Here is a 22,919-nt window from a genome sequence, read left to right as displayed (position 1 = left end):
TTCACAACTGGGGATCTGAGGCCTGGTAAAAGGAAAAGTTCGGTGAAAGACAACGCCAGAGCAAATAGTTACACAGCCCTGAGAAACCAGCCCTGAGTGAAACCTGAGCTTCTGGCTGACCAGTATAAACAAAATACAGAAGATATAAAGTGCTAAAACCAACAGCAATGCATGGTATTTAAGGCAGCCTAGAACTCTCTGTGTCTCTCTCATAAACAAATAAAATCTTAAAAAAAGAAGAAAGAAAGAAAGAAAGAAAGAAAGAAAGAAAGAAAGAAAGAAAGAAAAACTCAATGACCAACAGTGTCTAATGTCATGGATTGGTCATGTGCAATGAGTCCATAACAGTGGGTAACAAGGGGGGAATCTCCAAGGTTGGTGGTGAGGTCCTGTCAGAGAATGTAACCTAGGACCAACCTCTTTCCCAGACCCCCAGTATGAAGCTCAGCTTCTGACACCAGCGGTAATATCCAAAGGAGTACAACATCCTGGCTTGGGCCTGTATCTGGGAGATAAGCCAGGTCCAACACTTTAGAAATGATAGTCTAGCACTGCATACTGGGGACAACAAAGAAGCATGGCTTTAAGAAATTTGAAGCTCAAATCTTCCCTTTCTTTTCCTTTAGCCCTGTACACATTCAGAACAGGTTAGACCTGTGACACCAAGTAAGATTATGCATCAGTTGCCTGGTCTAGTGGGTATTAAAGGAGTCGCTGCCAGAGACTGGATTCTCTCCAACATCTGGGCCCACAGAGCCCAGAACCAAGAAACTGAGGCTGTCTCCCCGTGCCACCTGAATGGTAAACTCTTCACAGTCTCTCCTGCCTGAAAAAGAAAGAGCCATTGCTCCTAGAAGCCTAGAAGCCCAAGCCTGGAAAATGAGAGAGGAAACGGAGCCAGCAGGTAGAAAGCAAAGATGAAGGCAGAGGTTTCTGGAGGAAAAATCACTCTCTTCCCAGATAAATAGCTAGTTGCCTGCAAGCTGCCTATCCTCACACCCTTTGTTCAAGTTAGGACCCTAAAAGCGGTCTGCTCCTTACCAAGCCAAAGCCCAGATTGACAGCATCTTTTTGCTTTTCCCCAAACCTCCACTTTCTATGCCATTTGCCACCGAAGGGGAAAACATCTCCCATTTTGCACAGCACGAATTTAGCACACGTGGGCATGTCTGGAAGGGGAAGCCATGTGGAGGATGGCGATGAGCTTGTCTCCAACTCTACTGACAACTCAATAAGGGGAAATTGGCATAACGCTGCACTGGGAGGCACTTGAGATAGCAAATGAATCACAACAAAGTTTAAGTCTTGCACAATACCTCCTCCCTTTCCCAAATGGCCTTATTCCCATGGTCTCATTTAGTTCAGAAGCACCCCTATCAGGTAAGATAGATTAGGATCAGTTCCATTTTTCATTCGGTAGCTGAGAGTCATAGAAGGCAGATGACAACAGAGTTTGGATCATGGGTTCTGCCTCCTGGTTTCTCAACTCTTTCTACACTACCTAGTATCAGCTGAGGGCCTAGGGAGCTAGAGCAAATAGCCAAGGCAAGTTGAGGCAGTTCCTCCTTAGTGCTTAGGACAGAGCCTGACTGTCTTGACTAGATCACGTGGAATATACTCCAGAGGTGGGGAGACAGATCTCAAGAGCTCTACGACTGTGGATCTTTAATGCTGAAGCAGAGCTGGAAAAAGAAAAGGAGGTGGGTGCAGGCTTGGCAGAGCTTCTGTGAAGTCTCCAAGAAAAGCCATCAGATATGGCCTTGTGGGAAAAATCCGAGGACCCTGCAGGACTGGCAGCCCAAGCCATTGGTTTGGTTTTCTTCACATCCTGGAATATGGAGCATCTTATTTTTAACCTTATAAACAGAGGAGTGAATAGCAGTGCTGGACCAATATACCCTGAATAAAGTAGCCTGGGCAAAGCCGGGGGCAGGAGTCATGCCCACTCTCCAGAGCAGCTGGGTCCTGGAGCCGGAGTCAGCAGTTAGGAGTGCCTCTGGTTAGGAGCCAGAGCCTCTGGGCGATTCAGATTCCCTTATCTGGGCACATCCCCCATTAGGTCTCCTGCTCATCACTGCTCATTAGCCAGTGATGCTGGGTATATATTGTCTGGTCCAAACCCCTAAATTCCTCTGCCTCAAGCAAGGTTTTTTCAGGAGCCTTCATGGTCTCTCTGCTGCATCTTGCCACTGCTAAAGTGTGGGGGAATTACCACTTGCTCAGGCAAAACTCTGACCCCCACCCTTTCTGGAATTTATGCCTTGCCTGTTCAGGAGGATATTAAACTTATACCCTTGTTTATCCAAAAATCTGCTCTCACTCAGTTTGCCATGACCATAAACCTTCTTCCTGCAATTCTAGAAAAGCTTTGGCCAACAGCAGTCAATATCTAACTGGGACAGATTAACTACAGCATAGCTCTGGGTCGGGAGACTTTCTTGTTATGGTAGGATCCTACGTGACATGGCTGAGACCAGCATATTAGGAAGGGACCAATAGATAGATAACCATATAAACACCAGCATCCGTAGAACATTTTCCATACCAGAAAGGTGCATGTACCAATGTTCATTCATTGAACAAATGGTTTTAAACCTCTAATAAACCCGCTATGGTGGGTGCTGGGATTTGATGATGAACAACAGCACAGACAGAGCCCCTACTCTCACAAAATTTATGGTAGACTTCTAGACAAGGAAATCAGCAAGTACAGTGTGATGTGTGTCATGACAGAGGATGCACAGGTACTATGGGATCACATGTGTGGGAGAATGAAGCCAGATTTGGATAAGGTTGGATAAGTGGGTAGTATCAGGGGAGGCTTCAAGGAAGCAGTGCTTTCTAAGCAGAGACCTAAAGGATGAGTAATAAGTACCCAGAAAATAAAGAGAGGGATACAGTCAAGTATAGCTGGAGTGGGCAGAAAGGATTTATAAGAAATGAAGGAAAGGGGATGCCTGGGTGGGCTCAGTGGTTGAGCATCTGCCTTTGGCTCAGGGTGTGAACCCAGAATCCTGGGATCAAGCCCCCCCACCAGGGTCCCCACAGGGAGCCTGCTTCTCCCTCTGCCTATGTCTCTGCTTCTCTGTGTGTGTCTCTCATGAACAAATAAAATCCTACAAAAAAAAAGAAGGAAGGAAAGAAGGAAGGAAGGAAGGAAGGAAGGAAGGAAGGAAGGAAGGAAGGAAGGAAGGAAGGAAAGAAGGAAAGGAAGGTGGAAAAGCACTCAGGGGCAAAGCCCTGTGAACAATGGTAAGGAGGGGGCCTTTCTCTTAATAATAATGGAAAAGTCACCGAAGGGGTTTAAGGAGGTGAGAAATATAACCAGATTCATGCTGCTTTTAAAATACATCTTAGCAAGGAAAAGGAAGATGTGTAGGTGGTGTCCAGGAGGTCCAGGCAAGAGATGGGACTCCATGAACCAGGATTATAAAAGTGGGACCAGAAAGAGGAGGATAAGTTCAGTACAAAGAAATAGACAAACCTGTGGGATATAGAATCATCACTCACTGTGGAGAAAGGAGATAGGCAAGTCAGGGCTTGTGACTGGTAGATTAATACTAAGCAGGATAAGAATCAGCAAGAAGAGAGGCAGTTGTTAGGAAGAAATGCTATCCCACAGGGGAGCCTGTGAGGTCTCTCAGTGGGGATGCCCCATGGGCAGTCAGCTATGAGGGTCCAAGCTCAAAGGAGAGATCTGGGCTGCAGCTTGGAGTCTGGGAATCATCAGCATAAAAACTAGTAATGAAGCCAAGAGAAGGGATAAGATGGCCTGGGCAAAGTGGGTAGTTAGAAAAGGAGGTGACTCAGAACCCAGCCCAAAGGAAAACCACAGCACCCGAATTGCATAATAAATGTTGCACATTAGCCAAGTCAGGGCTGCATAACTTTTTTGACCCTGCAATACAGATCTATCTCTATAAGACTCTCCCTCAGAATCCCACACTTGACCTCACCCTAGCATGGGTCCCACATACAGCACACTCCCCCATGTTGGGTTGTCAGGTCCTGGGTCAAGCTCAGAAGCTCCAGGCTAGTAATTAAATCTGTACCTTATGTATCTCCTACTACTTAATTGCAAACCACATAGGACAAGTCTGTAAGTGTTTGCGCATGTGCTTCTGCATGATGAACCTACAGGTGTATGCAAATATCCCTGCGCATAAAGACACCCACACAGCCCACAGTCTGGACTAGGTCATTTATATCCACTCAGACTGAACATTAGAAGTTACTGTTCCTGCTTTTTACTACAGATTTTCCCCTAAAAACAAAACAAAAGCTGGGCAAATCAACAGTTACAACAGGAGGAAAAAAGAAAACATTTGTCAAGATTCCTTTCTATGTCTTATTCCATGATCAAATTTAATCCTCATGGCTAACCTGTAAGGTGGATTTTATAATCCCAAAGGGATGAAGGTGAGACTGAAGCTCAAATCTGACTCCAAAACGCTCCCCTATACCACCCTGGAAGGATAACTTTAATTCTGGAGAAGGGGGAATAGAAAGAAATTCTAACAAAAAGAAAGCTGGTGTGGCATATATGTGATATACAGGTTTATTATCTTTATTCATTCAATAAATATTCATCATTATCCTGCCATGTACCTGGAGGAAAGAGCTGACCAAATGCATACAAGTAGAGAGCATTCTTTAATTAGGATTTTGTATACGTGTCTGATGGGCTGTAATCATTTTTGTGGGACTGTCTGATGGAGCCTCCTTGGAGAGCAGCTGTCATAACTGCTTGTCAGGGACAGATGAAGTCCTTGAATTTAAGGTTGTCCATGGGAATTGTAGCCTTTCATTTGCCAGCAGGCCCAGCCTTCGAAGGCCACCACTCTACTTTACTTCAGCTAAGGAGAGATTACCTGGCACAAGAGAGCTACAAACAGGGCCCTAATTGATGAATTTGCTAATGGCCCTTCCCTCTGTAGTGGCATTAGCTTGGTTGCATCTTGGCTAAACCTCCCCCAGGTCAGGCCTCACACGCAGTGAATATATTCTGCTAGATTTATGGCAAAGAGGGGAGGGAACAGGGAGTTTAAGTCAGTCATTAAACATCCAGTTTGCCACATGTGCCTGGAAAATATCTCTGTCTTATCTCTTCCCTTCTCTTGTGCCTCCGTTTCTTTCAGTAGGAACATGGAAGAAAGTTACTAATCAATCAATCCAGTAAACCAAGAAGGGATTGCTCTCTTTCTAGCAGCAAGCCTTATGAAGGGCATAGACCGAGTCTGAGGTTTTGGGCCTTCCCTCAGAAGGTCTGCCACAGAGCATGATTAAAACTCTCCCATCCCTCATTTCTCTCACATTTGTAGGGACCCAGGGAGGTTTCCATCTCATTCTTTAAATGTTGCCAGACATCTTCTTCCAAGAGCTGGGAGTGGGGGTAGGCCAGCCTGTGGGTCACAGAGAACCCCAGCCCTCCAGTGACATAAGCACGTTACATGGGGGGGCTAGTGACCAGGGGGTGCTAAAGAGCCTTCCTTGTTTTCACGGTCTTCACGGTCTTCACGGCTCCAGCTGAGTTGGTGATTCAGTGATTGACTGACCTAAATCAAAGACACCCTCCCTTGGCTGCTCTGCTCCAGCTCTGCTGAAACTACCTCCGTAACATCAGTGGTAAAGGCTCTCCATTCATCGGCTCCCCCTTTTGTGGCAGCACTGGATAAACCCAGATTAAAAATAACAGTTCATCTTTCTTGAGCATTTACCATGTGCCAGAAATGTGCTTTATGTGAAATAACTTCTTTAATCCCCCTAATAACTCAATGGGATAAAGTGCTATTACCATATCACAGATGATGAAGCCAAGGCACAGATGATGATAGTAACTTGCGCAGGCTGGTAAACTGAAATCTGACACCAGGCATGCCAGTCCCAGAGGTTACACACTTAACCTCACACAAAACTGCCTCAGGCCAGAAGTCAGTAGCCCACATGGTTTAACTGTTTAGAAAATAACAAGAAAATCCTTATCCCTCCAGCCCTCACAGAATTGCCCCTCAAATAAGCTAGTAATGGGCTTCACTAAAATAATTCCTTGGCAATGACAAAGCAAACCTCCTAGGAGGATGAGGGGATCTAATACATGGAGGCTGCTACAGAGTGACAGGCTCCAATTAGCCATAGGCCCTTTCTGGAATATGCATGGAAATGCATCAGTTCCTTCCCAAATCCCCTGAAGCTTTCAGTAAGTGGGAGCTGGTGTGGGGTGAAGATAAGAATAAGCTCAAAGTTGGGGATGTGGATAAAAACAGGAGGCCCAAGTCAACAGCAGAGCACATTCCAATTCTGAGAATACCCCACCTTGGCTACTTTCTAGCTCTATAATCAACCACTGCAAGTTCCCACTTCTTCAACTGCAAAATAGAAATAGAAATCGCTGCATTATAATCTTCTTGTGTAAATTAAATAAGGCAATGCTTACAAAGCACTTAACACTGTGCCCAACGCACAATATGGACATTAAAATGGCAGCTTTTGTTATAATTATTTCTACTGCACAAGGAAAGAAGTCCCGATCAAGACACTGAGAAGCCAGTGGGCAAGGTGGACCGCTGAGCAAGCAGGAGCAAAGAGACTTGGAGGAGAGAGACTACCTTCATCAACTTTGCAATTGTTCTGAGGCCTATTTATGTATTCATTCAGTCATTTATCTGCCATTTTCAACCCAAACCTGATATATGTGGACATTGTGTCAGATGATGTCATGGATTGAATCAAGCTGAATCAAGTCACCCTCCCTCAAAATGTGCTGAAGTTCTAACCTCCTATGAATATGAACTTGTTTGGAAAAAGTTCTTTGCAGATGTAATTAAGTTAAGACGAAGTCATACTAGATTCAGGTGGGCTCTAATCCAGTATGACTGGTGTGGTTCTAAGAAGAAGAAAGACAGACACACACACACGGGGGAGAAGGCCATGTGAAGGTGAAGGCAGAGATCGCAGCAATGTGTTGACAAGCTAAGAAATATTGAGCATAGCTGACAACTGTTAGAAGCTAGGAAAGAAGGGAGAGACAAATTCGCCCTAAGAACCTCCAGAAGGAACCAACTCTGCTGACACCTGGGTTTCAGACTTCTGGCCCTCAGAACTGTGAGAGAATAAATTACTGCTGTTTTAAGCCAGACAATTTGTGGTCCTTTCTTACAACAGCCCTAGAAAACAAACATAGGTGATAAAACCACAAAGATCCATTTAAAAACCAAAGTTTCCTATTCTGAAGTCTTTGCAATTCATTTTACCCCCCAAAAGAGGCATAGTGTGTTAGACAAGACTTTCTCCCCTAGTCCAACCAGTGAGGACTCCAGGCATAAGGATATCTTACATGAGTAGGCGGTGTGGAACGAGGATTGTCCCAGCCACAAGTCATATCAGGTCCCTGCCACCCACAGGGCATAGCATTGATGACTGTGAAAATGAGGATGGCAGGGTGGTGGTGGAGGCTGGGAAAGAAAGCCCAGAAAATGGAAGGTGGGACTGATGTCTTGTTTTCAATTTCTTCCAAATCCACCAAACCTCATTTCTCCTCTTAATCTCCCCATTCTTTCTCTTCATATTTTAAGTTTCTAGTCTAGTCCTTAAGGTGCCTTCATAGCCTCATAAACTGGAAAAAGCACCAGTTGTGGTGGCTAGAAGAGTTTGAATCCCAGTTCTATCACTTAGTACTTGTGGGATCCTGGGCAAGTAACACTGCCTATGCTTTGGCTTCTTGGACACCAAATGGAGAAAATATGTAACCCAGAGTGTTATGAATATGTGTCTGACATACATTGTATAATGCATGTGTGCCTATATGTAATGTATGATGGCATCCATTGAACAAGGTGATGTATGCCGAGGCGTTTTAAAGGTCACGTGGAAAGGACCATGATCTCATTATACACAGAGTATATGTTCCTAGATTATATGTACAGAAACTCTGGTTTTCAACATTTTATAACAGGGCCTACTAAAAAATTAGCACAAAAAATAAAAACAATAAATCAGATGCTATGTTTAAAGGATCAAAGCCAATGTCTAAATGCCAATGTCTAAATAGCATTGACCTAGAAGTAAACATGGTCTCAACATCAGCACCGAAGATCTCTGTGATACCAGGCAAGATTTTCCATCTCTTGGCTTAAATGATTTGAGTTTCCATCCAGCTCGAAGACTAAGACTTTATGAAAATGTGCGCATCAAGCTGTTTGCTCTTACAAAATTACACTTTTAAAAGAGCTCTTTACTCATGGGTCACCCATTACAAATCTGGGGAAAGCTGTGATGCTTGAGGGAATTCTGATAACAAGTGAAGTGGAAAAGCCATTTGATGTGTGAAATATCCAACGGGCTGGATAACACAGGAAAGGCAAGTCTTCTTAAACAATCCTTTCCTACTTATTCATACAAGAAGGCTAATGTCAGACTATCAGAGACACAGAGGTTGGAATACCTTGAAAAAAAAAAAAGCTAGTAATGAGGGTGAGACAGCCCTAATACAGTCCAAAATCCCAAAGGCAACCAGACAGTTTTTTATCTCCTTTTGGAATAATGTAAACAAAGGTGATTTCATAGAAGAGATTGAGCTCCACTTCCAGAAGAACTTCCTACTGAGATACATAAGAAGTTTGGGGAAATTACCTTCTCTAGAGCTTTTCAGTGAGAAACCAAGCAGCCCATTACATATCCTGGGTTAAGTAAGTGTGCTTAGCAGCTGCAGCCTGGACAAAGTGACCTTTTGGAGATCCCCATTTGCCTGTGTTCTGTCTATGCCTCCACTAAGTCTGTTCACAATGGTACAATAATGCCTGCATTTCACACAACATGATCCAGCTTCCAGTTACCTTGGCAGTTCACATATTGTCATGCTGCCCACTTTTCCCCTGCTGGCACAGTAGACTCCAAGGTGTAAGTACTGTTTTTATAGATTTTTGCACGTTCCACACTGGTATGTGATAATCACTTCACATTGCAGTTAGCAAAGAAGAGGAAATGAAACCCACTCCTGAATTGGAGATGAGAGTGTTGTATTTCACCCTCCTTGACAGCCAAAAGCCAATTTAGGACTCTCTGAAAAGCCAAATTTCTTGGGGTGGGGGAGGGTGGGGGGAGAATGTGGGTATCTTCTTAATTCTTCTGAACTCACTTAAGGATTGAAATCATTGTTTTCTGAGGGAGGAAAAATCGATGTGGATTATGGTTTATGGATCATTTCAGCTAGAGAAACAAGGAAGTGGGAGAGTTCATCTGGTTTGCACTTTTTCAGCAAGACTCCTACAAGCTAGCAGGATAATAATCATAAACACTTAGCGAGCACTCACCATATTCTAAACCCTTTGCATGAATTAATTCACTTAATCATCACAACAATTTTAAGAGGCCCAGAGAGGTTAAGCTATATTCAACCTAACAATACATCTACTGAGTTCCAAGCTGGATTTTAAGCTGAGCAGTCTGGCTCTAGAGCTGATATGGTGAGTTAGCTCCCACAGTCTTTGGAAGGAGACATGGATGCAGACCATCCTCAAAGAAGTGGACCTGTGTCTTGCCTACTCCTGTCTTCTTCCTCCTCAGTTCTCTGACCTTTATATTATAGGACCACACACATCAGCTGGATGGAACTTCCTGAGGAGAGGGATCCATTAGCCACAGCCACATACTCCATGTCAGAAGTCAGCTCAATGCTCCCCTTAACTCATAGAGCAGTACTCTCTACTACCCTAACCCCATTGTTCCATTGTAGGATTTTTCTAAACCCATAATTATTCTCTCTCCCTGGGTCAGTAAGTCAATAGAACATTAAAAAAAAAAAAAAAAGTCTCCAAAACGACTCCTTTGCTAAAACTCTTTTCTTACTCCTGAGGGCTTTCCTCTGAGGTGCTAAAACCCCAATCAGGGAGTCATCACCATAAATAATGCATCAGGCTCTCACCAAGAATCAGTAAAGCAAGCAGCAGCTCAGAAAAGTCCATTATCTCCCCCCATGGTTCGTAATTGGGCATTGTGATTAATCCAGTTATCTGCTATTCAGATGAACACCCCATAGTAAGAGTCAGTAATTACAGAATACTGAATAGGTACATGAATAACCAAAATGTACCCGTTCTTCGAGTTGCTGCAGCAACTTGATTCCCAGAATCTTTACTCATTTTGAGTTTTAAAGGTCCATAATAGCAGAGGGGAGGGAGATAGGAAGCCCAATTTTCAGAAAGTCATGAGTAAAATCCAGGAGGCTCATAAGCTTGCTTGTGCATAATCACATGAATCAATTCAGTCAACATTTATTATTTACTGTGTGTCAGGCACAGTGTTAGGAACAGGGTATGCCAAAAAGAAAAAAAAAAGTTCATTATCTAACTGAAGAAATGGACATATAAAAAGCCAATAGGAAAAATGAGAAATTTATTAAGAACACAGAAGAAGGAAAATGAGTACTCACTCCCCATGAGGGTGGAGGATAAGTGCAGATCTGGGAAGGGTGCCCAGAAGAAATGACCTTTGGGTTGAGTGTTGCAAGTTGAGGAAGACTTTTTTCCCCAAGAAGAAGGAGAAAGAGCAGCCCAGCAGAGGGACCAGTATGCACAAAACAATTCAGGCAGGAAGTGGTCTGTACAGTGAATTGCATTGGGCAGGTACGAAAGGACTTTGTATACTATGCTAGCAAAACGGGGCTTTATTTTGTATCCTGTTTGCAGTACGGCAACATGGTAAGTTTTTAAAGAGATATGTGATCGTGAGCAGATTTGTGCTTCTGAAACCCCATTGAGCAGTGATAATGAGGCGGGATTAGAGAAGAGGACCAGCAGTTGAGAGGCTACTGCTGTGGAAAGGGCAAAAGCGAAGATGACCTGCCTCAGGCACTGATAGTGAGCTGAATAGGACAGTAGGATGGAATAGTCAAACTAGAGGCTTTGCAGATCTTTCAGAAGGCCATATCAGAAAGTTTCTGATGATATGCAGGGAGCAGAGGTGATGATGCCTTTAGCTGAGGAAGAGAAGTATATCAAGGAGCCCGATAAAGCGTAAATAGAACTAACGTTGCTTCATGTATATCATGTGCCAGGGGCTGTCACAGTATTTTCTTATATCCTATGCTTACTCTGTACCATAAGGGGAACCAGCTCAAATGAACACATACGGGGACTGAAGTCAAAGTAGTTAAAGAGCGCACTCAGAGCCACCCAGGACATACTGTGCCCACCAAGCCTGTGCGCTGATGTTTCCACTGCCCCAACTCTGCACTTCACTTATTGAGGGAGGCTTTGCTCAACAATATAAGCAACTTTATTCTTCACTTTCTCCTTCTGTCTGACAATGAGAATGTCTTTCCCTATATTTATCTTGTAAAAAAAGAAAGAAAGAAAGAAAGAAAGAAAGAAAGAAAGAAAGAAAGAAAGAAAGACCTTCTTGCCTACCCTCAGCATGGCATCTCTCCCTCCAAAAGTATCTCTGCCCTCCTGACTCCTCACGCACTCCTACTCACATGTAACATTATTTTAGAAGTAGCAAATGTAGGGCAAGGGGCAATGAGTCAGAAGTGGTGGCAGTCTTGTTCCAGGGCTGTCCTAGCCCATCAGGGGACTTTCAGAAACTGCTTGGCCTCTCAGCTCTAGTGTCATCACTTATAAAATGGGGATATGGAATGAATAGTAACCTTTGCTTACCTCACAAGATTATCGTAAGAGGAAATGAGATAAAGTGCTTGCAAATGACACCAACAAAAGTAAAAGGTGCTATAGAATTATCTGGATTATTGGGCACTGTGGTCCATCAGACTGTGATCTCCTCTATGGGCTGAGGTCTGGTTGCCCTTATCTTTCAGTCTGGAGGACCTAATTATTCCTGGTACAGAGTCAGGGTCTGATAAAGATGTTGAATCAGCAACAAGGACCACTACCACCATTGACACACATACACACACGCAAACACACAGGTGTCCTTTCCTCTCTCTCCCACCATAATGCAGGCAAACCCATAATACCTCCACTTTTGGAAGTACTGCTCTAATCCTGGTGTATTCCCAAAACAGTCAGTTCCTGGAGGAAAACCAAGTGATTGTCACGCGCCTGGATGCCTCCACTGGGCACGTTTGACCAAGTGTGAATCCTCTCCTTCTCAAGGGAAATTGCTAAGCACTGAACCCCCAGACTCACCGCCCTCCAAGAAGCCCAGCTGGGTCTGCACCCCCCACACACACACCTTTGTGCCAGGCATGCGACGTGTTTTTTTTTTTTTTTTTTTCTCCCAGGAGCTCCGCCGCCTCTACTGCTGTTTTCATTGATGCCTTGAGCAGAGCTGGCATGTGCGACTGCTGAGAAGGGGGAGCGTGGAGCCGCGGGGGAAGCAAGTAAAAATAGCCTGGCGCGCGTCTCTCTGCCTGCTCTGGACGCCTTTAACCCTGGCCAAGGTGGGGAGCTCAGCAGCCACTACTGCACTGTGTGGAATCTGGCCAGGGGGTCTGCACCCAGTGCACCCGCCCCGCGCTGCGGGGGGGCGGGGCTTAGAGACCCGTGAAAACTTTTTTTTAGAAACCGAGAGGGGGGAGGGAAGAGCAGAAGAAAGCTGTTTCTTGCTTCCAGCGTTCCAGCCACCTGGCTGCAGGGACTGCTACGTGCCCACTGGTCCAACACTTTACAGAAGTGCAGCCTTGACTCTGAGCTATTTTTAGCAACCTCTTCCGCGGGTGGGCGATCAGAGGGAAGATGCAAGGGGATTAGTAAGGCTAGCTCTCTGCTGTGAAGCTGGGCGCCCTTGCGGGCTGGGGAAGAGGAAGTGTGAGGGGACCTTAGGCATGCTGGCTTTGCCCTAACTCAAGGAGACAGCATTAGCTACTGAATGCCCTACTGTTTTCAAGCCCCAGAGCGTGTTTGTTTTTCGAAATCCACAATTGCCAGATGCATGCTGCTTCTAGTCTCTCAGATAATGGGGATTTTAAAAGCTTTGCTGCCTGTGCTGTGGAGTAAGGGTTAGCTGCAGTTAAGACCTTAATGAAGAAGGGTCTCTTGTACCTTTTTGCATTCCAGCAAGACAGAGGGACAATCCCCGCGCCACACCTCCATCCCCGCCCCACGCTGCATATGGGTAACCATATGTGAAATGTACGGCAGCCCCACCAGACACCCGGCTATTAATAGAGCCCGGGAGTTTGCTCTCTTGTCTTTTTCCTGCCACCGAGTAAGGGATGATCTTCACACACATACCCCACTCCACCCCCACCTCGGCGCACCGTTTCTCCGGGAAGGTAAGGGGGCTGCCCACGCTGATCCCCTTCGTGACTACAGGTGCCTAGAGCCAACGGACTAGCGCAGTAGTAACGACAGCAGGGTCAGTACGAGGCCAGGGAACACAGCCTCCAGTCTTGAGACGTGAAACCCAGCAGGGCTCTTGGAGGCTCAGGGCCAATTCGAGAGCAGAGAAAGGGCAGCTATTGGGCTGCCGAAGGTGGAGGTCGGGGGGGGGGGGCTGGCAAGAGCGCAATTTGCGGAGCTAGAGCGACCTCCTCCAGGTCCGCCGCGGGACGCGTGGCGGCAGACTCCTGGGCAGCCTGGGTCCGCAGCCCTGGGCGCGCGACCCCCACCCGGCGCGGGCTCGGCTGCTGCAGCGGCGGGCGCTGTCCCTGGTCCTGAAGGCGGCCGCGGCTCCGGCTGCCTGCCCGGGTTTAGCGCCCCCGAGGCCGCTCAAACGTTTGAGGGCTGCAGACCGCTCCCCGGCCCGGATCTGGGCGAGCGAGGCTGGTGGTGCTGCCCAAGTCCCATCACCGGCTCGGTTCGGGCCCCCCAAACGGCCCGGAGCTCTCCGCGGGGCTGCGGGGGCCGGGAGCTGGGGACTGTTGGAGCTTCAAGGGTAAAGGGGAGGCAGCGGCTGGAGACGGTCAAGGCGCTGCAGGGAGCCGGCGTGGCCCCCGGGATCACCCACTCCAGCTTCGCACAAAGCCGGGACGGTGGAGCCCTAATGCAGCCCAGAGAAGGGGCCCGGGGAGCGCTGCCGCCCAGGGTTTGGGACCTGGGGAGAGACAAGCGAGCAGCGGGTGGCAGGAGAGGGAGCCGGGGTGAGCGCGACTCTTTTGCATTTTCAAGAGGGAGGGGACCTGAGCCATGCACCGTCTTCCCCCACCACACACACACACACACACACACACACACACACGCACACACCCGGCCGGCAGAAGCAAGCGGGATGGAGCCGGGAAAGTTTGGCGCTAGGTGCTGAGCGGCGGCGGCGGCGGCGGCGGCGGCGGCGGCGCGCGGTGGTCCGGGGGGGCTGCCGGGGTGGCCCCGAGCCCCGGGCCCCGCGCCTCCTTACCTCGGTGTTCTCGGCAGCGTTCTCCGCCATCTTCCTCCTTAGGAGCAGGCAGCGGGAGGAGTGTTTCATGCCCATAAGAGCCAGCAAGGGTTTGGTGATACAGGGATAGTAGAGAAAGAGAGAGCTGGTGTAGCTTTGAACGAGAGAGAGAGAGAGAGAGAGAGAGACAGAGAGACAGAGAGACAGAGAGACAGAAAGACGGGGGGGGGGGGGGAGAAAAAACCCAACCCAGCCCCTCTGCTGGAGCGCCAGCCGATACAATCAACTACGGTTGAGTCTTTTCTGCAGTCTCCACTTTGTTTTATTTTCCTCCCTTCTCATCTGCTCCGGATTCCTTCACACAGTTTCAGGCGCTTCTCTCGCACCCGACCCCCTCCCCGCCCCTCTCCACCCGCGCTGCGGGCTGAGCTGGAGGGAGGCAGCCCCGAGGGCTCCGCGGCGGCGGCGGCGGCGGCGGCGGCGGCGGCGGCGCGGCGGCGGCTCCTCTCCCGAGGCTGGCCAGGTCCGGCCGGCCGGGGGCAGCCACCAACTCCTCGCAACTTCTGCCGATCCGCTGGGCGAAGCAACACGCTTCCTGCGCGTCTCTCCTAGGGGCTGAGCCGGGTGAGTGGGGGCGGGGTAGGAGGTGCGGTAGGGCGGGCGGCGGCTGGGCGCGCGCGGAGGCCCCCAGCGCCCCCGGGCCCGCCGCCTCCCCCGGGCTCCGGGGGTCTCGCGCGCACCCCCGCTCCCGGGCGCGGTGCGCAGCCGGAGGGCAAGGGCGGCGGGCGCCGCAGGGCCACGCGGGCGGCTCCGAGAAAGCGGGCGCGGGGCTGGGCTCTGGCCGCTGCCTAGCCCCGGCTGTGTGTCCTCCCACCCAGGACAAGCTCTGGGCAAGATTGGGCCATAGTTGCCTCGCCCCCACCCCACCGCAACCCCCTAGCTCTTCCGTCAGTTCTGGGCGCCTTCCTTGGCGAATTACCGGCTCGGGAGCGAAGGGGTGGGTGTCTGGGTGAGGGAGGGTCCTTAACTCCTTCAACTCTAGGGCTAAGCGCGCTGTCATCTCGCCCTTTCCTCCCACTGACCCCGTCCGGGCGCTCGGGGCTCCAAGCCTCTGTCAGGCTGAGAGGTTGCGCCAGAGGTTCGGCCAGAGGGGGCTTGGGAAAGGCTGGGCGACAAAGTCAAATACATGAGCCTCTAGTCCCGTTACCCCTGCCTCAGTCTTCCCGAGCGGCCCCCTGCCCACACATTTCTCTTCTCCCTCCTCACCCCTCCCCCATCGTCACCAGATTTTGAAGTCCCTTTTATGGGAGAGAGGGAGGATGTCACGTACCCATTAGGATTCTCTTGATCCTTTTTTAAGGGAGTTTGGGCGGCAGCAGGGGGTGTGAATTTTTATACAATGCATTCCTGTCTTCACTTTGAGAGCTTCTTTTTCTCTGTCTTACTGGCCATCTGTCAGGCGGGTGGGAAATAGAACAAGGGGGGGGGAGGGCACCCTGTCTTTCCCTTTGCAACAGGCCACTCAGGCTGGACTTCTTCAAAGACAGCTGCACTTTCAAGCTTTCAGCCCACAAGTCAAGGACAGGGACCTAAAAGATGCTCCTGAACACCCTGGTTCTCTTCGCTTCATCCCTGTACTTACATAGGGAGATCAGCCCTGCATGCATGACCTGTTTGTTTTTATCATCACCTTTTGACTGCCAGGAAATGTGAGCCTGGTTGTCCTCAACTAACCTCAGAGTCCATTGAAGAAATGGGCCAGAATTTAAAGATGTCTCCATCACCTGGTCCTAAGGGAAAGAGAGGATGCATTGCAATAACAGGAGGAGGGTGAGGAGAAGTGGAAGAGTGGGAGTCAAGAGTAAAAAAACTGAAAAGACAACGGGCAACAGGCTTGAGTTAATGGGCTCCTGCGTGTGTGTGTGTGTGTGTGTGTGTTGTGGAAGAGTGAATGTAAATGAAGGAATGAGCCTAACTCAACCTTTTCCTCTCTCAGACCACAGACCCTGACTAGTGTTGAGGGTGAGTGAGCAGAATCTCTGGCAACACCTGGTCATCCACCTTCCAACATACTGCCAACATGCAGAAAGTTGTAGGGGGACGAATGAGATGAATCTAAACAATAACTTTTACCCTCTTGAACGCCCTTTTCTCTAAGCATTTTTCTCAGAAACAAAAGATTATGAAACATCTCATCCACTACCAATAGAGTCTCAGTACTCATACAATCAATGAAAATCAGACAGGATCCTCACAGCTCTTTAGCCCCATCCTCTCATTTTACAAATAAAGACCCTGAGATCAGAGAAAGGAAGACATTTGTCCATGATCCTTGGAGCCAGCTGAGGGAGCATCTGAGAGCAGCTCCCCAGCTTCCTGACTTTCAGTTCAACACTCTCCCCCACCATACCCCACACTGCTTCTGCCTATGCAGCAATCCATTCTGTGACTAACCAGGGAGGAGGGGAGCTGAGACAAGCTCCCACCGAAATAGGCTGCTGCCTGTGCGTGATTATGTTGCTATGAGAACCTCAGTGGGTGTGTTTCCTCCGTTCTCTGTTGAAATCTTTTGCTTGGCTTGGCTTCTCCCCAAGCACAGACACAGCTCCCCTTAGAATGGGGAGTAGAGAGGCTGAGATAGAGAGCTGCATTCTCCTGGCAAGAGCTTTCCAAAATTCCAACCCATCCAACCCAGAGCCAACCTGGGGCTGCAAGTGAGAAGCTTAGGCTACCAAAGTGGTTCCATAAATGGCTGGAGTGAGCTTTCTTGAAAGTGGATACTCCAGTCCTCTGTTGAGCCCTTTGTCGCAGAGAGTTGTTATTCCTGCTATGCTCCCAGTTTTAAATACAAATTCACAAGCAAAAGAATTGTTGTCTTAAGAGACTTGAGTTCTGGGGTGCTTTGTTACACAGCAAAAGATTACCTGAACACCCCTCTCTTACAGTGGTGAAAATTAATGATGGGTGAAAAGTACCTAGCACATAAGTAGGCATTCCCACTACCGCACCATTCACAGGAATTCAGTCTTTCTCCCTCCCTTTTGCTTTTTCTCCCTACGTAAGTACAGGGATGAAGCGAAGAGAACCAGGGTGTTCAGGAGCATCTTTTAGGTCCCTGTCCTTGACTTGTGGGCTGAAAGCTTGAAAGTGCAGCTGTCTTTGAAGAAGTCCAGCCTGAGTGGCCTGTTGCAAAGGGAAAGTATAAGTATAAGTATATTACCATAATTTTTACAGTAATAATTTCTTCATTCCACAAAGAATTTACCAGACATCTGTTATACGCCTAGCTCATTAATAAACACTGGGATTGATGATAGGCAACAAAAGGTATTGGACTAACCATTGAGGAGCTCTGGATTTTTTCACCTTGAATGCTTTTGCAAATGTACAGAATTTTCATAGAGAAGCTTTAGGAAGGATTCTGATGGGATGCAAAAAGATACATGGGATGACAAGAGATATAAGTGGATCCATAAGAGCATCCCTAACATGTAAGTTAAATAGATAGTCTGGGACGATATGCCCTACCAAGTAGAGGTGTCCTGAAGACACATTTCGCTTATGTCTTCAGTGCAACAAAATACATTGATTAGTACATGGAAAATGCGTAGGATAATGCCTAGCTCATGATAAGACCATAAGCACTGTGTTAACATTTGCTAGGCCCTGTCCTAGGCTCTGAGTCAAACTTCATAGAGCACTTATTACATGCCAGAGACTTATCTAAACTTGATGTGTGCTTGTGCAGTTCTTTTGACAACTCTTTTGGGGGAGTACTTTTATTATCCTTAAAACACAGATGAAAGAACAAAAACACAGAGAGTTGACCAAGTGATAGATTCAGGATTCAAATCTAGGATGCTTTATTCTATAGCATGACTTTCAAGAGGTTAATCAAATTTTGTAAATAAGACAGTAGTTCTCAAATTTGGCCGTATAGTGGAATCATCTGGGGAGCTTTAAAAATATCAATCCTTTGGTTCAACCTCCAGAGAGGATGATTTAAAATTATCTAGTTAATTCTAATGTGCAGTCATGGTTGAGGACAATTGGATAAGGATATGTGGAAAAGATGAAGGGTCTCACAGAGAAAGAAGATCCCTAAGTTACAGAAAGGACCCCCTAAAACTATAGGAAACCCCACCAGTATACAAAGGTCCATCTCTAACACAGAGGTCCTTGAAACCCATAAAGTTCTTGAAAATGTGCTGATGTTTGAACCAGCATTCAAAAGTTGGAATGAGACTCTTGGGAAGGGTTATTAATTGGAAAAGTTATCTAGCTTTGTGAGATGCCACAGAGAAGTGAATTTCCTACCACTGAAGAGTTCGGTCAGCTGTATTATTTGGCATAGCTGTTGCAGTGGAACTACAAACCCTAAAAGATTGAGCAAGGCCTTTAAGTTTCCATCCACCCCATGTAGTGACTCCAGAATTGTCTCCTTTCATTTCTGAACCCTCCAGGAGGTGAAGATTGTGTAAATGTTCAACTTAAGGAGTCAGTCAACACTTCCTTTGTTGCTTCCCAAAATCCAGTGTCCTTGTCATCAGGATGCAATGTCTCTAACTTGCATACCATGGTGTCTGGGAAAGCTCAGACTCTGGCTCATTCAAAAATAAAAGATGTATAAGGTATGTCATGTGGCTTCTCCCTCCTCCCTCTAGAAGAACCTCACATGTGACCTGGGCTCACATATGGCCACAGCACACTGCAGTGAATCCATGGCTCCTTCAGAATCAGGCCACAGATGTGATCCATCACCACTTTGTGGCAGCTCACCCAGCAGTGTTCTCAGTATCTTCTGGGCCAGATGGGAGCCAAGCCAAGGCTGCAGCAGCCAGCTAGCTACCTGGCTGAGCCTCCATGCAGACCCATACCTGGGCAGTTCTCCTGCACAAAAGCCTTTGCGTCCTATTTTTCTAACCCAAAGCCCAATTATTTCTTGAACTACATCCCAAAAAATAACTTGCAAAAGTGTCACCAGTACCTGCAAAATTTGGGTTTCTTTTTTTTTTTCTCTTTTACCATTAAAACCAGAATGTTATTTCTTTCTTGCTGTGATAATGCCTGAGTAAATCAATTCATCATTGTATTGTCCTGGATATAAAAGCATTTGGTTTGATTATTCTAACAATATTTGAGAAGCATTTTCTTAGTAGTTCTACATCAATAGCTAAATCCTTAGAATTCTGTGCCCCTAAAAAACTGAATACTATTGTTCTATTCTCCTAAAAGACTGCCTTTCTCTCAGGATGAGGAGGACTCAAAAGATATCTAGACTTTCCCAGTGGCCTATGATGGAACTGAAACTTCTTCAGGGAAAGGCCCTGGAAGAGGGATATAGTAGTAGAACCATAAACGTATTAAAATAGTACTTCTAAAATGCTATCACAACAGAAACTAGCTTTTTCCTCTTGGTGGATGTTATAAACTCCACTCCTCTCCTCCTTTTCCAATCTTTAACAAAGGCTCAACTTCTTCTGGAAAATCCCTCCTGAATCCTCCAAGGCTAACTAGAAATCAATTCAGTTTATCCAGTGTAATAACTCAATACACATTTGCTTCCATTAGCCCTTATATTAAGTACTAGGATCCAAGCACTGTGCTAGGCATTCTGGACTAAAAAATGAAAAGATGTATCCCTACCCTGATGACATATATTCTCCCAGGAAGAGTTGGTAATGGATTCAGGCCCTTTCAAGGGTCATATGTATTGGTTCTAACAGGTTAGATATAGCTATAATCATTGGTTTATAGTCACAAAGGTCCCGCAAAAAAAGTATTTATTGATATGGACAGAGAGATCCTGGAGGCTATAAAGTCTGGACCAGAAGCACAGTAGCCTCCACTCAGAAAAGGCTGGGGACACATTCTCCATCAAAGTTCTAAAGTTCCTGTGTGCCCCTGAAACTAAGAAGTTTTCAGCCTTGCTTCTTCCCCATTATATACTGATACATTATATACTGATGTCACTTGAGACGTGACACATTATGACCTGCCCTAGTGCAGGGCAGGGCTGATCTCTGGGGTCTCAGGGATAGCCCCACCTGAAAATGCACAGTGAGTGGAGGTAGCTAAACAAAGCTGTGCTTGATTCCATCTGTTTCCTTTCTGGACTATTTAACCACCCTTATTTCTCTCTTACCTTCCCAGAGGAAAGAACATGGGTTTTGTGGTCTTACAGACCAGTTAACCTCTCCATCTGTGTAAAAATGGCTTAATGGTGATCTCTCTCTGGTAGAAGGGCTGTGACAATAAAATGAGCCAATGTAGATGAAAACACCTAGCATAGTTCCCAGGAAATAATGCTCAAATAAAAGTCCTTCCCAACACCCCATCATATAAGACCATATTGGAGGAAAAGTGTCACTGTGGGGTCAATGGACCTGTGCCCTGATCCTAGCTCCATCATTAAATAGATGAGTGGCTTTGAGAAAGTCACTTTACCTCTTGAGCCCATTTCTTTAAAAGAAGAAGTTTGCAGGAGACAAGCCCTACATCCTCTTTCTGTTTTGCCATTTTATGCATGGTATAAACTATGATTCTAGCCACACCCAAGTCACAGTGAAGACTGGTCACATGCATCACAAACCAAAATTCAACTCCGATGGCCAAACAAAGGCTGAAGAGTAGAACAGCCTCTCCCTTCCACTTAAAAGGGTGATTGAGTGGAAAGTTACATTCCTGTCAGGTCAGAGATTTATAAAGGAGACTTGTAGGTAATGCTCATGACCATGTTTACTCCAGCATTGGGCTTTCCAGAAGTCAAAAGCAGTTCCTCCTTTTTTTTTTTTTTTTTTTTTTAAACAGTACTGCCTGATTCTAGCAGCCTCAAAGACTGTAACCAGTGACGGGCACTAAGGAGGACACTTGATGGGATGAGCACTGGGTGTTATATGTTGACAAATTGAATTTGAATAAAATATTTTTTAAAAAAGACTGTAACCAGTCATTATAAATGGCCATCACCTGATTTCTCCAACACTTGTCAGGGGATAGAGCTCAGTGGGAGAACCAATGAATTTCTTCTTTTTAGTTTTTTATTCATTTATTTGAGAGAGAAAGCAAGAGAAAGAGCACAAGCAGCGGGGAGTGGCAGAGGGAGAGGGAGAAGCAGACTCCCCCCGGAGCAGAGAGCCTGACTCCAGCCTATCCCAGGACTCTGAGATCATGATCTGAGCCAAAGGCAGACACTTAACCAACTGAGTCACCCAGGGGCCCTTACCAGTGAATTTCTTGACAACACAGGCTACCAGGTTGTAGTCAGCATAACGCCATCAAGTCTCAATGATCCATATTGATGGCCGAATAAGGCAAATCAGCAGATTATCCGAAAATTACTTCTCTTTGACTCATTTTACGTATCCAGATACAGTCAAATAGAATTTCTACCTGTCTAATGATTCTTGGCTCCAAAACATATTCAAATTAGTGTTCTGTCCCACCAGACACAGTAATGGTCACAGATGATGGTCCAGAAAGCAGCCAGCTTTGTTGCTGGAGAAGCCAGCCACAGTCTGTATCTTACCAGAAAGAGTCCACTCTATGGCTAATTCACCTGTGGGAGAACAAAAATCAATTATCATCCTAACAAACTTTCCTGAGTCAGATTATTCAAGTTATTCCACAGGAAAAACTACATTAAGATTAGGTGATATTTTAAAATCACACGGCAAGAGAAGAGTGACTTCAATTTCTTGGACCATCCAGATATGCATTTAGTTCAAATGCAGTTGTGGCTCCCCAGAGGGAAGGATATCCCTCTCCTGGGATGGAAATACTATTTGCAAAGCTAAGAGTTGTCTCCTGGGGTGTGGTTCTTCTCCTGGGGCCTCACAGAAGAGAGAAAGAGCCTAGTGACCTCAGGATAGTGACTTCCAGCCAAGTGCTCACTCTAGACCCGGCACTATGCTAAGTGAATTCTGTACACTACCCTACTGAATCCTCACACCATCCCCAGAAGTTAGCTGCATCATTGCCTCTGTTTTTTTTTTAAATTAATTTTTATTGGTGTTCAATTTACCAACATACAGAAAAACACCCAGTGCTCATCCCATCAAGTGTCCACCTCAGTGCCCGTCACCCATTCCCCTCCAACACCCGCCCTCCTCCCCTTCCACCACCCCTAGTTCGTTTCCCCGAGTTAGGAGTCTTTATGTTCTGTCTCCCTTCCTGATATTTCCCAACATTTCTTTTCCCTTCCTTTATATTCCCTTTCACTATTATTCATATTCCCCAAATGAATGAGAACATACACTGTTTGTCCTTCTCCGATTGACTTATTTCACTCAGCATAATAACCTCACACCAGTGAGAATGGGGAAAATTAACAAGGCAGGAAACAACAAATGTTGGAGAGGATGCGGAGAAAAGGGAACCCTCTTACATTGTTGGTGGGAATGTGAACTGGTGCAGCCACTCTGGAAAACTGTGTGGAGGTTCCTCAAAGAGTTAAAAATAGACCTGCCCTACGACCCAGCAATTGCACTGTTGGGGATTTACCCCAAAGATTCAGATGCAGTGAAACGTCGGGGCACCTGCACCCCGATGTTTCTATCAGCAATGGCCACATTGCCTCTGTTTTATAGATCAAGAAAGGACAGCTCAGAAAGGTAAAGAGCTTGCTTGCTCAAGTCACATACCTGGTAAGG

General features: G+C 46.6%; 1 protein-coding gene and 1 long non-coding RNA gene across 3 annotated transcripts in view; one reads left to right on the top strand and one right to left on the bottom strand.

Annotated features, from left to right (window-relative positions):
• PRMT8 (protein arginine methyltransferase 8) overlaps window positions 1-14,787 on the bottom strand; it is a 92,173-nt gene extending 77,386 nt beyond the window's left edge. Inside the window, exon 1 of the mRNA XM_041735534.1 lies at window positions 14,290-14,787. Within this exon, the coding sequence (XP_041591468.1) occupies window positions 14,290-14,364 (75 nt within the window). The 5' untranslated portion in view covers window positions 14,365-14,787. The remainder of the gene's footprint in view (window positions 1-14,289) is intronic.
• Window positions 13,190-22,919, top strand: part of LOC121479744 — a 30,823-nt gene continuing 21,093 nt past the window's right edge. Inside the window, exon 1 of one of the 2 annotated variants that reach the window (XR_005984819.1) lies at window positions 13,190-13,228. This is a non-coding gene — a long non-coding RNA (uncharacterized LOC121479744). Of the gene's footprint in view, window positions 13,229-14,802; window positions 14,893-22,919 lie in introns of those variants that run through there. The other variant, XR_005984818.1, reaches the window with a different exon arrangement.

Source organism: Vulpes lagopus, chromosome 21 (genome assembly GCF_018345385.1).
Source record: "Vulpes lagopus strain Blue_001 chromosome 21, ASM1834538v1, whole genome shotgun sequence".
Taxonomy (NCBI): domain Eukaryota; kingdom Metazoa; phylum Chordata; class Mammalia; order Carnivora; family Canidae; genus Vulpes; species Vulpes lagopus.
Note: the sequence above shows the minus strand (reverse complement) of the source record. Positions and strands in the feature narration are given on the sequence as shown.